Source organism: Elgaria multicarinata, chromosome 10, assembly GCF_023053635.1.
Source record: "Elgaria multicarinata webbii isolate HBS135686 ecotype San Diego chromosome 10, rElgMul1.1.pri, whole genome shotgun sequence".
NCBI classification, from domain to species: Eukaryota; Metazoa; Chordata; class Lepidosauria; order Squamata; family Anguidae; genus Elgaria; species Elgaria multicarinata.
In genome coordinates, this window is record NC_086180.1 from 48,078,640 (window position 1) to 48,093,168 (window position 14,529).

Genomic DNA, 14,529 nt, shown 5'->3' on the forward strand with positions numbered 1-14,529 from the left:
GACTGTTTGCCACGGCTATTCGAAAACACATGATTGCCGTGACTGTTTATTTGATTTTTGCATTTTTTTTTAAAGCGATTATATAGCTATTTGCTGCCTTGGAACTATTTTGTTGAAAGGCGGGTTAAAAACAAGCAGAGGTATTTTTCAACTGATTTACTTAAACAGGGAATAACTAAAAGCAAAGGCACCGAGCGTGGCTTGCCAGCGTGAGGGGAGAAGCCGGCCTGGCCTCGCCTTGGCCCCGGCCCTAGGGAGGCACCCTCCACCATCCACCAGAGCGTGAGAGGAGCATGACCTGGACAGCCGAGGGGAGGAGCCCACAGGGAAAAGGTCGGAGCTGGCTAAGACTCCTGTGGGAAGAATGGGAGGCGGAGAAGGCCGGGCGTGGGCGGGAGAAGAGACGGGGGCCTCTGGGCGGAGCATCCACCTTCCCCGGAGCGGGCTGAGATGCAGGCGGGCGCTGCTGCTTTCCTCCCGCCGCAGCCGGGCCGCGGTGAGAAGCCTTTCTGACTGGGAGCGTCGTTTGTAGCCCTGTTTGCGCCTTGACCTCTGGCGGAGCGCCCCTCCGGCCTTTGGAGTGACGGCGCCTTCCTTCAACGACGAGCTCCGTTCCCTCAGGCAGCCTCTCTTCTGTGGTACGCGCCTCGGCGGCACTGAAGACGCCCGGAGCCCATGCTGCGCTTTGGGAGTTGCTGTGCTGCTCTGCCGCTTCTTTTGCCCTGGTGAGGCGCTGTGGGGAGCCGCTTTGGTCTGAAGAAAGAAGAGGAGGAGGAGGAGGAGAAGGAGACGGTGCAGACGTCTAGCGAAGAGGGATTTGCCGAAAGGACCCTGTTTCATAGCCGCCGCCGCCGCCGCCGCCTTGGCAGCCATGGGACTGCAGCCCTTGGAGTTCAGCGATTGCTACCTGGACAGCCCCTTGTTCCGGGAAAGGGTCCGAGCCCACGAAGCTGAGCTGGAAAAAACCAACAAGTTCATCAAGGAGTTGCTCAAGGATGGCAAGAATCTCATCGCCGCCACCAAGAGTGAGTCAGTGGAGAAGTCGGGGATGGAAGCGGGGGGAGGGGGAGAGAATCGATAGGATCTCAATTGCTCGGCCAAGGCGGGTCGAATGGGCTTGCGGCATAGCCCACTTGCACACACCCCGCGAGAGCCTTTCCTTGCCCCTACAAGGTCTGCGGGCGCTGCTGTCGTCCGAGGCGCGAGCGACTGCTTGGGTTGTTTTTGTGAACCGGCTTTCTTGGGGCGGAAAGGGCGGGCAGCGGCACATCGCGCGGACGTTTAGGGTTTCTTGGCTGCGGCGGCTGAGGTGCAAAGTGAGAAAAGTAACATTTGCGAGAACTGCCAAGACGTGCTCATTTGAGGGGGGGGAGCCCCAAACTTCATTATCCTGTATCTTCTTTATATAGTTGGTGAAACACTTTTATGTTTCTTTTAGATTCTCTCTCTTTCTTTCTTTCTTTCTTTCTGTCATTCACGCATAGATATAGATACACACACACACAAACATTAAATACCTAAAACCGATAATAGGTCCCCTATTAATTATTAGGTCCTCTGTTAATTGTGAAAGAGCAAGTTCCTCACCACCTAAGAAGTTTCCATAACTTGCAGAATGCAATGGAATTTAATCATGTGATATAAATGGCTCTTGAGTATGGAACACAAGATTTATAAACATTGAAAGGAATTCCCATAAAAAGGAATAATGTCCTGCTAGCAGCATGATCTTGCGTACCAACCTTTTTAGTGGCATCAGTTACAACTGGGAAGTCTTCTAGCAGATAACATTTCACAGCCTCTTCTTCTTAGGAAGTATAAAAAAACAAATGAAGTATTATAAATTAGTTTAACCATACTTCAAGTGTAGTGACTAATTCTAAATTCCAAATGTCTAGTTCCAAATTTCTGTGTTTATTTTGCTTACAAAACCAAAATCCCCACAGTTGTAATTCCTGGTTGTCATTCAGGCCTCTTGTAACCACTGTTTAGGATGCTGATATGTATGCACAGTGTGATTTTATTATGGGTTTTGTGGCTTGTTTTATCTTTGCATATTTTTGTTATTTCACCAATGGTCATGAAGCACTATTGATTTAAATAGAGTTTTAGAAGTGTATGTCTAATGTAACTTTGTGTTTGAAATTCATAAACATCATTAATTTATTATGAATTTAGTGTGCTTTGACCACAGATATACCTAAATAAGCATAATATATTAATAAGCTCTGGAACCAAATCATGTTATGGAGGAATTCAACAGATTATATAGATTTCAATCAATCGGCAAAAATTCTTGTCTTCAGCTGCCTAAGCCACAATGATTTTAGTGCATGTAGATCAGAGTGGGCACCTTGTGGCCCTCTAGGTGTTGTGACCTACAGTTCCCATCAGACCTAACTACTACAGCCAGTGGTGAGGGATGATGGAAATTGTAGGCAAAACATCTGGAAGGCAATAAGTTTCCCACCCTTGTAAGATCCATATGTCAGTGTATATAATCAGTTGTGTATTATTTTAAGTCATGGATGTATCATGCTATTTTTCTAGCTGTGTAACTCTCAGTGTGTGTAAATCTTGGGTTCCATGCATTTATATTGAGACAGATTCTTATCTATGTCACAGTAAAGTTGTGTTCTTGGGGTATATTTGTACCACATTTCAGTTTTTTAATTTGTGGGAAACTACCCTAGCAACCTTGATTGTTGTGCAAGTGGATGACTGAAATCAAAATATCCTATACATAGCATCAGTTTCTAATGTATAAAAAACTTATACCAAAGAGCAAAATAAAATTAGGTGTACATAGCCTCTTTCTTTGCATTTTTAGAGAGCATTAACATCATGATCCAATGGGTGTCCATCAGAAGTTGCACCAGGGCAAGCCAAGTTTCTTGACATTTTATTTCTAGTAGTCATCCAGAGCATCTTGGTTTGACATGGAATTGATATTTACATTCTGAATGTATTCATCAGTGTATTCTGAGATATCAAGGTTATTATTATTTATTGTTATTTATTGCATTTGTATACTGCCCCATAGCCGAAGCTCTCTGGGTGGCTTACATAATATTAAGACACTTAACAACAATATACAAAAATTAAAAACCAGAAAAACATACAATATACCCATACATTTAAAAGCACTATAACAACTTCAAAAACTTTGAGCCTAAAAAACCAAGTTTTTTTATGGGTTATGGGCCTTGATGGTCATATTTGAGTTAATGGTTAGGTTTCCTCCTTGCAGCATTGAACCAGTTTAAGAGTTTGGGGCAGGGGTCTGACCCTGTTGATTGTACTTTAGCGTTTTCATTTTCTTGTCCTGAGTTTCCACCACACCCTATTTCTGCCCACTTTTGAGTTATGTGAGGCGCAGTTGCACCATTGCAGTTGTGCAGGTTTAACATCCTGGGTGTTGTGCTGAGTTGATTCAACACCACAACTTGCAGTCCTCAGCTATGATAGCAGCTATTGTAGCCAGATCTTTTCACTGTTTGCTGACTGTAGGGTTGAGCTCTAAATCAACAACAAAAATGGGACTGGAATGAAAACATAATTTTGCTGTAACATTATGCTAATTGTTATAAATTTGTTGGGTGATGGGTGGTATTTTGTAGCAGTGGACTCACTATGAATAATACTATATGTTGAATTACTCAATCACTGTTCAGTGTTTATCTTGTTTGCCTTACAATAATGTAGAGAAAATGGGATATTTAAGCTTGGGATATTTATTTTGTGGTCTCTTTGGTGTTTCCTGCAAGTGTTAGCTCCAGTGACCTAAGCTCATTTCCTATTGCTTTGGGAACTGCTAGGTTCTCATTGCACTAGTGGTAGGTCCTCTGGTTTAGATACTTCCCCTGGTTTGCAATTTTCATTTGCAAACAAGCACAAATAATACTGTGGCTATTTGCATGAACCAGACAACTATTTTTTTTGTCTTGAGCAAGGATCAGAGATTGCATGTAAGGCAAGGAAGTGGATACAGAGCATGGGGCCAAAACTACTTGGGGTTTGTTCACATAAACATTATAATGCTGTTATGTCTGAATGGCCAGTATCCTTCAAGATCTATTCTATTTCTTACTCCATGAACACCAGACTCCTAATCCCCCCTCCCTCTAGAAATACTTCTATTTTAGGTGCACCATAACTGCACACTAAGGGGAAGGGATGTAACATTTTTGTGGACAGTAGTAGTGGGCCATCCGTGTCTTAGTAGTGTGACATTCCTTATTTCTCTTGACTGATCAGCTATGTGGCTAAGGCACAACAATTTCTGCAGTCTGTCACATCTTGCGTATCTTTGAATATACTCAAGGATTAGGTAGAACTACATCTTGAATACCCTTGGCTTCCACAATACATGGGCAAGCCCCTCTCTCAGTGGGTAGGGAAAGAATGTTTTTCAAATATAGTGCCATTACTGTGCAAGCATAATCTGATATAGTGAAATTGCTCTTCAGAATGATTACATATGGATGCTGATTCTTCAACATAGAGCCGTAGTACTTGGATAGAAGCCAACAAAATAATAACCAGAAAATTACTATTGAATTACTATTGAATAGAATGCTTGTTCCATTCGAGTGAGAAGAAAAAACTTGCTTAAAACAGGAGGTATGGTATTCATACCATGATTTGTTGTATCTGACCAGATATGAGGCATGTGCAGTATCTGACATCTACCTCAACTTTCATGATTATATTTGTTTTACAGAAAGCAAATTTCTGGCCTCATAAATGCAGAAGAATTGGATAGAAGCACTTGGTTAATTTCTGGTGTAGGCTCACAAACTAGAAAGGAACAAGTTAAATAAAGCTCCTCTCTGCTTTTCTTTCCTTGTCTTATAGTATCTTAGGGGTAGGGACAGTAATCAGTTTACAACAGGAAGCGGTTCTGGATTCAAGGAGATAAAGCATTGGTTAAGACTCTGTTGAAGTCTGTAGCTTAACTGCAGGCAATCCAAAGAATGTATGCAATGAGGAAGGGATGTTTGACAGGGGTTTTACTGTGCACTTACATTGTTGTGGAGATAAATAAAATATGACAAAGGTGAAAGAAGAAAGTGCAAAAGCTGGGTTGCAGTTAAACCTCAAAAAAACCAAGATTATGGCAACCAGCTTGATTAACTGGCAAATAGAGGGAGAAAACGTGGAGGCAGTGACAGACTTTGTATTTTTGGGCGCAAAGATTACTGCAGACGCTGACTGCAGCCAGGAAATCAGAAGACGTTTACTTCTTGGGAGGAGAGCAATGACAAATCTTGATAAAATAGTTAAGAGCAGAGACACCACACTGACAACAAAGGTCCGCATAGTTAAAGCAATAGTATTCCCCGTAGTAACCTATGGCTGCGAGAGCTGGACCATAAGGAAATCTGAGCGAAGGAAGATACATGCTTTTGAACTGTGGTGTTGGAGGAAAATTCTGAGAGTGCCTTGGACTGCAAGAAGATCAAACCAGTCCATACTCCAGGAAATAAAGCCAGACTGCTCACTTGAAGGAATGGTATTAAAGGCAAAACTGAAGTACTTTGGCCACATAATGAGAAGACAGGATACCTTGGAGAAGAGGCTGATGCTAGGGAAAGTGGAAGGCAAAAGGAAGAGGGCAAGATGGATGGATGATATTCTGGAGGTGACAGACTTGACCTTGGGGGAGCTAGGGGTGGCAACAGCCGACAGAAAGCTCTGGCGTGGGCTTGTCCATGAAGTCACGAAGAGTCGGAAGCGACTGAACGAATAAACAACAAAAAAGAATGTTATAGTTGTGAATCCGCAATTATATACTACTAACTTTTATTTTGGAACTTTTCTAGTGGACTTTACCTTATTATCAGGAGAAACTTAATATAAAGCAACATGCTTTTTCTCTATTTTGCACTAATTTATTATTGAAATTGTTAATGGATGCTGATACTACTGTACATGAATATTATTTAGTATTATTGAATATTTTTCAAAATTGAGCGAATGTTTATCCTATCTAAAAAAGGCAAAATACTTTTAAATCCTTATGGAATCTTTCTGTTCCCTTGCTGTATCCTCTTTTGCCAGTGTTGTGGGGTGGTTCTCCCCCCTTAAAATTCATTGTTTTGTGAAACGAATTAGTAATGTCAAGCAAGTAAAGTTTTTAATTTGTTTGAATATAACATTGAAAACACACTAAGTGTAGTTGCATATTGGAAAATTTTTATTGAAAAAATGTTTGAAAAAATAGGCATCAGAAAGTTTTCCATTTGAAAATTTTCCAAAAATACTCACACCTGCCCATGGAATTCCTAACCTCTCCTCTCACATTGGCTCCCTCACATATACTGAAAGTTGGTTGTGCATATTGCTGTGCCCAGAGCATCAACTGGATTGTTCGCTTTAACTCTCAGTCATGAAGCATTGTTTCTTTGTCAGATGGCTGAGTTAGCATTTTGTAATCCACAAATATGTCATGAACTGGTCTTTTTTAAAAAATAAAAATAAAATAAAAAATCATTTAGCTTGATTATGTATTTAGTCGTAGGTTAATTGTTTAAGGACTAAACTATAAGGCTACAATCCTAAACCCACTTACCTGGGAATAAGCACCATTATAAGCATAATGGGATTTATGTCTGAGTAGATATATATAGGATTCCACATTGAATATATACTATCTATTGAGCGATATGGGTGGGGGTTACATTTAAAAAGCCTGAATTTCTGACCCAGTGTCCCCTCTTGCACATTTTCAGTGGTATATTGAGTTTCTAAGTTCATTGAAGGGTCAGATACTATTTTAAGAACAACAGATCCTCAATCACACTTTCCTTCACAGTGGTTAACAGAAAATATCTGATTAATATTACTGAGGCAAGCAGTCATGTATTGCATATTTACATACTGGTGAACCCTAAGGGCACAATCCCATGAAAATAGTTGGCAGTCTCTGAACTCGGAGGCTACTGAATATCCAATGCAGGGCAGCTGGAGCGTGGAGGCATTTTTTGCTGCATTTCTGCCCTGCATTTTTTGCTGCATTTCTGCCCTGCATTTCTGCTAGATGGATGATTTCACCCATCTAGCAGTGGCGCTTTGTGGGGGGGATGGAGGGATGCTGAGGTGGCCATAGGAAATATCATATGGCTGATGCCCCAGTCTCTGCCCTCCCTGTCCTTGGAAATGCCTCCTTTTTCTCTCTCCATGCTGGCTACAATGGGAAGGGGATTGTGTTTTCGGGGCTCTGAGGTCAAAGCCTTGTTTCCAACCTTGGAGCCCACAAACCTGTCTACTCCTGTCTACTCCAAGATGCTGTTTGGGGGACATAGGATTGTTCCTTAAGTGTCATTAAAGGGAGTAGGGTGGATTGATTTAGATCAGCAAGAAAAAAAGCTGATTTAAATCAGTGTTTTAAATTAAGTTTCATATATTTCTTAAACAATGGTGCAAAACTGACCACTAAACCATAATAATTTATAATAGAGTATTACTCATCTACACTTTTCATCTTTACAGCCTTGTAACAATTTGTTGCACTGCATATATATTTTGAATGCTTTCCTTTTTTTCACCTATAGAGAATAAACATGTAAAATATTCTCATATAGTGTTAGTCTTATGATAGCTTCCATGACAGTTTGGGAGGTTGCACTGAATAGTTTGGTGGTCTGTTCTTTCCAGCATTGCTCCTTTATGATTTACTCTTCCTCAGTGAAACCCCATCCCCACAGAACTAGCGACCTGGTTCACATGACATGCCAGGCTCACCATAAGTTTTTAAATCCATGTTGCCCACCTGTGGTGCATGCTGGGCAACATTTTGGATATGTAACCCCCAATGGGGCTGCAGTGTATTGTCCGAACTCAGCTATTGGGTTTTTATGAGGATAACTCTACAACAAAACAAGGGTTATTTAACCCTTGTACAACACCAATGGCTGGGTTTGGATGACACACTGCAACCCCATTGGGGGGTTGGATATTCAAAATGGTGCCCAGCATTCACTACGACTCATTGTGGGTTAAATAACCCATGGTGAGCCTGGCATGTCATGTGAACCAGGCCAACATAGCAAACAAAAATGAGATGTCCATGACTGATAGATTAAAGCAAGACTTGATAGTTACTGGGCAGACTAGAACAGTTATTTTGATCAGGTGAATATCTGTGTTTCATAGATAGTGTTAATACACACATTTGAGATGATCAAACTGGTTTTTCATTTACATAGGAAAATGTCTTCTAACTCAATTGTTATACTTTGGAGAATGAGCTGTAGTCTGTTTCTGTGCACACTTACTCAGAAGTAATTTGCATGCCCTGATAAAAGTGCACAGGATTGCAGTCTAAGCCTTCAGAGGCAGTGAAGTATTTGTATATGTACAGCATAATAGCTGCTAAGTGGAAATTGAATGACATTGTTTCCTCTAAGCATTTCTCCCCTTTTTTCTGGTAGGGGTGAAGTATTCCATAGTTATTTTTAGGAATATCTCTCTTTTAACAAAACGGGGAGGGGAAAAACAGATTTAACTAACTAACTAACTAACTAACTAAATAAAAAGAGCTAAGTCAGTTCCATCTAGATTTGTTTGCATTCTTGTTCTTATTCTTCTGTAAACAAAGTTGCTTGCATGAACTTTCTCATTTTATGGTTTCTGTCCTGATCCAAGTATTTTGAATATATTTTTTTGTTGCAGGCGCAAGGCAAGTTCTCCTCTACCCATTGCTTCCTATTTGTAGCATACGCTCTGTCATTCCCTCTCCAACTGTTTGCTTCCTACTGTAAAAACAAAAGGAGAATTTGGCAACTTTTTTAGTATCCCTCTTTAAGGAGAATTTGGGCAGATTAATACATCTTTTAGAAATGATTGGTTTAGGTTTGTTCTAATATGGAAAGAGCTGTGCTTTCTTACTCATTTGAGCTTCCTAATTATTGACCCCCATGTCATGAGGTTATTAATCGTTGCTATCATTGGAATGTTGCTTCCTGAAAACTATTATTAGTGACATGATTGAGAGAGATGTGAACAGCTGCTTTCAGATTGAATCACTGAATGAGTGGATCTGTTTGGAATCTTAGAAGTGGTAAGTGTAGGTCCTTAGGTGGAGCCATTTTGATATTTACTTTGTCAATAGTTGATGGTGGCTAATAGATACACACTTCCTTTCTGTATAGAATAATTACCTTCCCTGTCCATTATAATTGTCATTTCCTATTTATATCCTACCTTTCTATTAGTCTCCTTGATTTCATGTGTACCAGTTATTTTGAGGATGTTCAACTATTATTAATCACTGTTTTCAGAAGTACTATTTTAGCATTTCAGATTATTTTTAAATCTCACACATCTATTCATTCAGTAGGTGTTGCTAATGTTTCGACAAGACAGTGGGTGGAGGAAACTGGTTCATCAAAAGTGGATGATTTGACGGCATGGAGCGTCTTCATCTCAAAATTTAACAGACATGCAAGACTGTGTGGACTTCGAGAAATAGGCTCTCTCTTTCAATGTTCTCTTCTACTGTAGCAGAGCAGACTGTAAATTCAGTGCTCAATAATATTTATACAGTTCTTCTAGAGCAATTAGTTTTCAACCTTTTCAGGCTGTACTCCTTTTTACCACTGACCAGCTAAATGAGACCCCTTTTTTGTTTTACTATGTATATCTGTCTTTCTGTTTCTCTCGCTCTTTCTCCCTCAACTTTCTCCTCCTTCCAGTCTAACTTAGGTTGGCTTGCAGCTCAGTTTAGGATCCAGCTGAAGACAAATCATCAGATGTTAAAATCTTTGTAATATAATACCCTTTTTGGGGTGAATTCAAAGGTCACCAAAAATGTGCAAGCTTTTGTGAAATGATCAGGAGAACTTGAAAGCTTGCATGTTGTTGTTGTTGTTGTTGTTGTTGTTGTTGAATTGGCCTTTCAAAGATAATGTGCTACATTAATTTTTGATTTTTTTCATATGGCCAACATGGCTGCCTTTGTTTCTGCTGATATGACTTATATTAGTAATTTGTGGATCAGTGAGCTCATATGACCCACTATTTGTGTTGGGATGGGGTAGCCAGAACTGTACACAATATCCTGAATGTGATTGCATCATATATTTATATAAATGCATTAAGATACAGACAGTTTTATTTTCACTTCCTTTCCTAATAAATCTCAGCATGACAGAATTTGCCTTTTTCACACTGCATCATAGAGCTGACATTGAGCTGTCTACGATGCCCCCAAGATCTGTTTCCTCAAGTGTCACTGCTATTTCAATCACAGATGTACTCTTAGTATATATGTGTGAAATTAGCAAAATAAATAAATAAAATTAACAAATCCTCCCTTTACACTTATATACATTGAATATCATTTACCCCTTCGTTTCCTATCTATCCAGTCTGAAAATAATCTTTGTAGCTCTTCACAGTCTTTATGGGATTTCACTGTCCTGAATCATTAGGTGTAATCTATGAGCTTGGCTACCTCTGGAGCTTGGTGACCTTCAGTCCAGAAAGAATCTACATTAGTTGTGATACATGTCTCACCCTATTGACTTACCTTCTGTTTATTTACAATTTCAATTTAATTTCTATTGACATATTAAAATATGCATTGAGTTGTAACAATTCTCTGATTTAAAGCACAAAAGGCCCATTCTGGTTTTAAATTCATTCTTTCTAAGCTGTGCAGCTTGCATTCTTTTAAATTGTTTTGATTGGATGAATTGTAAATCGCTCTTAATATAGCAAAGAATCCCAAGATTAAGTGGAATTATGAAATTTTGTTAAGCAGCCTTCAGTGCCATTTGGGAGAAAGTTAGCATATACACATAAATAAATAAATAAATAAATAAATAAATAAATGTGGTGCATTTGTTTATTTCTCTAAACTTAGAAAAATTATCCTGACCATTCCTAGTCGCCAGTGATATTTATTCTGTCTTGAGGCCCAAACAACTCATGATGGTAAAAGAACTGCATCCTTTAAACGTATTTGTTCCATTCACATGTAAAATGGGATGGGGTTGCAGTTTAAATGGCCCAAAACAGATGCACAGGGGGAGTGCCAAAAACCTCTCCCTGTTCTCTGTAGACTCTTGCTTCAGGAATTTTATCCCAGCTTGACTCCATTACCAGAAGTGAGCCTGGCTGGAAGAAGACTGCCTTGGGAGAGGAGCTACATAGGAAAAAGCAGTGTCTACACCTTCATAAATCTGCTCTTTTGGCTCTTTAAATAGCACCCCACCTTTCATAGACTAATAATGGTGTTAATCTGAGTTTAAGGATGCGTGCGTGTCTGCTGTTGTCATATGTAGCTCAGGCCTGAGAGCCTCTCTCTTAAAAAACAAATGATGCTTGAGAAACATACATATACTGTATTTCTTCGATTGTAAGACACCATCGATTCTAAGACGCACACTAATTTCAGTACCACCAACAGAAAAAAAGCTTTGATTCTAAGAATAATAATTGCACCCACGATTCTAAGACACACCCCGTTTTTAGAGATGTTTATATGGGGAAAAATTGTGTCTTAGAATCGAAGAAATATGGTACATAGAATGAGTCCTGTTGCAATTACAGTAGCAGAGACTCTGGTACTGAGAATGCGATCTGGAGCTTTTTAATATTCCAGCTTCTAGCAAGGTAGAGCAGGGAAGGGGATATACAGCTTTCTATTCTCATGCTGCATTTCTTTTGTTATTCAAGTCCTGGCAAAGTGTAGATGATGTGAATCCTCATGGGGAGAATTGAGAGCCTGGAAGGGAATCAGTGAGGCATATGTTTCATTTTCTTTCTTTCTTTTTATTTTTGTCATATGTCCTATTTGTAGTTCCTTCAAATCTCTTTCTCTCTCTCTCTGGGCATATAGTCATGTGAACCTACATTGACCTCAGAGAGGACTATTCATGTAAGTCCAGGTTATATGTGTTAATGTTCCAAAGTACCGTATTTCTTCGATTCTAAGACACACTTTTTCCCCAATATAAACATCTCTAAAAACGGGCTGCGCCTTAGAATCGATGGCATCTTAGAATCACCTGCAAAGTGCGCTGTTATCCCTCCACCCTGCTCTCGATGCCCAGGCGGCTCAAGGGCTTGTTGAGCACCTGAGCAGCTCTGCGCTCACCATGTAGGCTGAGGAATGTGCTTGGCCTGATTGGGGGCCTCAGCGACGATCTGCGGCTGCCCTGGGCCTATTTGTGCTCCCCATAGCTAACCGGGCTCACACACACACCAACAGAGCTCCGAGCACTAAGCGGGCCCCGCCCGCCGCACCACGAGCACAGCCGGCCCGGTTGGGCCTAGTGGGCATGGCTATGCGGCTCCGTTCGGGTCGGGCCTGGTGCGCGCCTCGCCTTGTGCATGGGGCTGGGGCGGGCGCTGCAGGGCTCGCAGAGGGTTGTGTGAAGCGGGCGGGCGCCGCCGGCTTCTTGTGGCTGCTGGTTCTGTGCAGCAGAGGAGGAACAGCAGCGCCGGCCGGGAAGACGGAGGTGACGCCCGGGAGGTGTGTTGCTGGGCTGGGGAGCGGGCGGGACCCTCCCGCTCCCTGCAAGAAGTGGTGGCAGCTGGTAAAGCCTCCGGGCCCTTGCACGTGCTCCCCGGTTGGCTCCCACCCATATCTCTTCCCTTACCTGCCTGCAATCTACTCCCCATGCATGGCAGAATATTTTCCCCCCATATAAACATCTCTAAAATGGGGTGCGCCTTAGAATCGATGGCGCTTTAGAATCGAAGAAATACGGTAGCACTTGACATTTTAACAAGCTGGTGTCATGTATGCACTTATTGTAGACGTCAAAACCCTGCTAATACATTTTGTTTATTGTTGGGTCTCATGAAGTGGCCTCTAGTCCATGGAAGATTATGCCATGTTAAAATAACTTGGTCTTTAAGGTGCTACAAGTCTCTTCATTGTTTTAAGCTTTATAGTTCGCCTCCATATTCTAAGTTATTAGATGTTGCTGAAACAACGTTGACATTGTGTTTAAATGTTGCTAGTATACTTTAAATGGCAGAAAGTTTATATGTTTGCCCAAATATTTATACCATTTTTTTCCAGTAATTGCTATGAGCTGGCAGATAAGAAGAGAAGTGCCATGCTGGATCTGACCAAGGGTCCATCTAGTCCAGCACTCTGTTCACACAGTGGCCAACCAGCCATTGGCCAGGGGATGAACAAGCAGGACATGGTGCAACAGCACCCTCCCCCACCCCATCTTCCCCAGCAACTGCTGCACACAGGCTTACTGTCTCAAATACTGGAGATAGCACACAACCATCAGGGCTAGTAGTCTTTGATAGCCTTTGCCTCCAGGAATTTATCCAACCCCCTTTTAAAGCCATCCAAATTGGTGGCTGCCACGACATAGGCTCTGAACACCAGGCCTGGCCGCGGCTACTCCCTGCTCAAGCCAAGCACCACTGCTTGATATGCCTGAGGCGAGGGATAAAAACCACCTTCCTCCAAACTATGTAGAGAAAGGGGTTAAATGGAGAAGGATTTCAATATATAAAATAATGTAAATGTATAAACTTCAGATGATAAATGCCAAGTAGATACGTGGGATTTTTGTGGTAGTTAAAAACAAAATAATTAAAATTTATTTTAAAAGTTCACAAGCTTTGTTTCAAAATAAAACATTTAAAAACGTTTTTGAAACCTTTCATCCAATCCTTTCACCCATTCACATACACGCTTTCCTTTCTCTCACACAATCACTCTTGAACTTTCTTTATTATCAGTATTGATTAATATACATCAACTATGTGCACACCACACTCAAAAGACACCACTCTCTACACTGAACCTCAAATTCTCCAGACTCAAGTACTCTAAACCCCAAGAGCTAACACACAGAGAGCTCTAAGAGTACCAAAAGGCTCTCTCAATCCCCATAGTCATTCCCTTATATATCACTCCTCCCCCTCCCAAGACATTCTAACTCCACCCACTCAGGCCAACATTCTAAAAACCACAAACTTACAAACGCCAGACATACATTTGGGAACTGACTTGTGGGATGTAACGCCACAGTGGCCATCATTACATCTTGTGGTAGTGAGTTCCATAATTTAACTACGCGCTATGTGACGAAGTACTTCCTTTTATTTGTCCTGGATCTCCCACCAATCAGCTTCATGGGGTGACCCCGAGTTCTAGTATTTTGAGAGAGGGAGAACATATCTGCCTATCCACATTTAATGTTACCCTAACTGCTAAAGTGACAAACAAATATATAAAAGTTCATTACTAAATAACATTAAATAGTTACCTGACCAGTGCCCTATATTTGTTCAACATTAGTGTATTTTGTTCTAGTGTTAAATGAAGATGTAGTAATCAGACTTGGTACTTAAGTAAAATTCTGTGATATTTCTATGCTTGAGCTATAATTTGTATTTGCCTCAAATTTATTTATTTATTTATTACATTTATATACCGCGCCGTAGCCGAAGCTCTCTGGGCAGTTTACAACAGTTAAAAACAGTAAACATTTAAAAAGTATCCAAAATTTTAAACCATCAAAAACATAAAAACAACAGTATCCA

General features: G+C 40.9%; 1 protein-coding gene across 1 annotated transcript in view; it reads left to right on the forward strand.

The window, feature by feature from the left end:
- Positions 1–871: 871 nt before the first annotated feature.
- The window catches only part of ARHGAP10 (Rho GTPase activating protein 10), a 136,254-nt gene continuing 122,596 nt past the window's right edge, over positions 872–14,529 (forward strand). The window contains exon 1 of the mRNA XM_063135686.1: positions 872–1,025. Coding sequence (XP_062991756.1) covers positions 872–1,025 — 154 coding nt within the window. The remainder of the gene's footprint in view (positions 1,026–14,529) is intronic.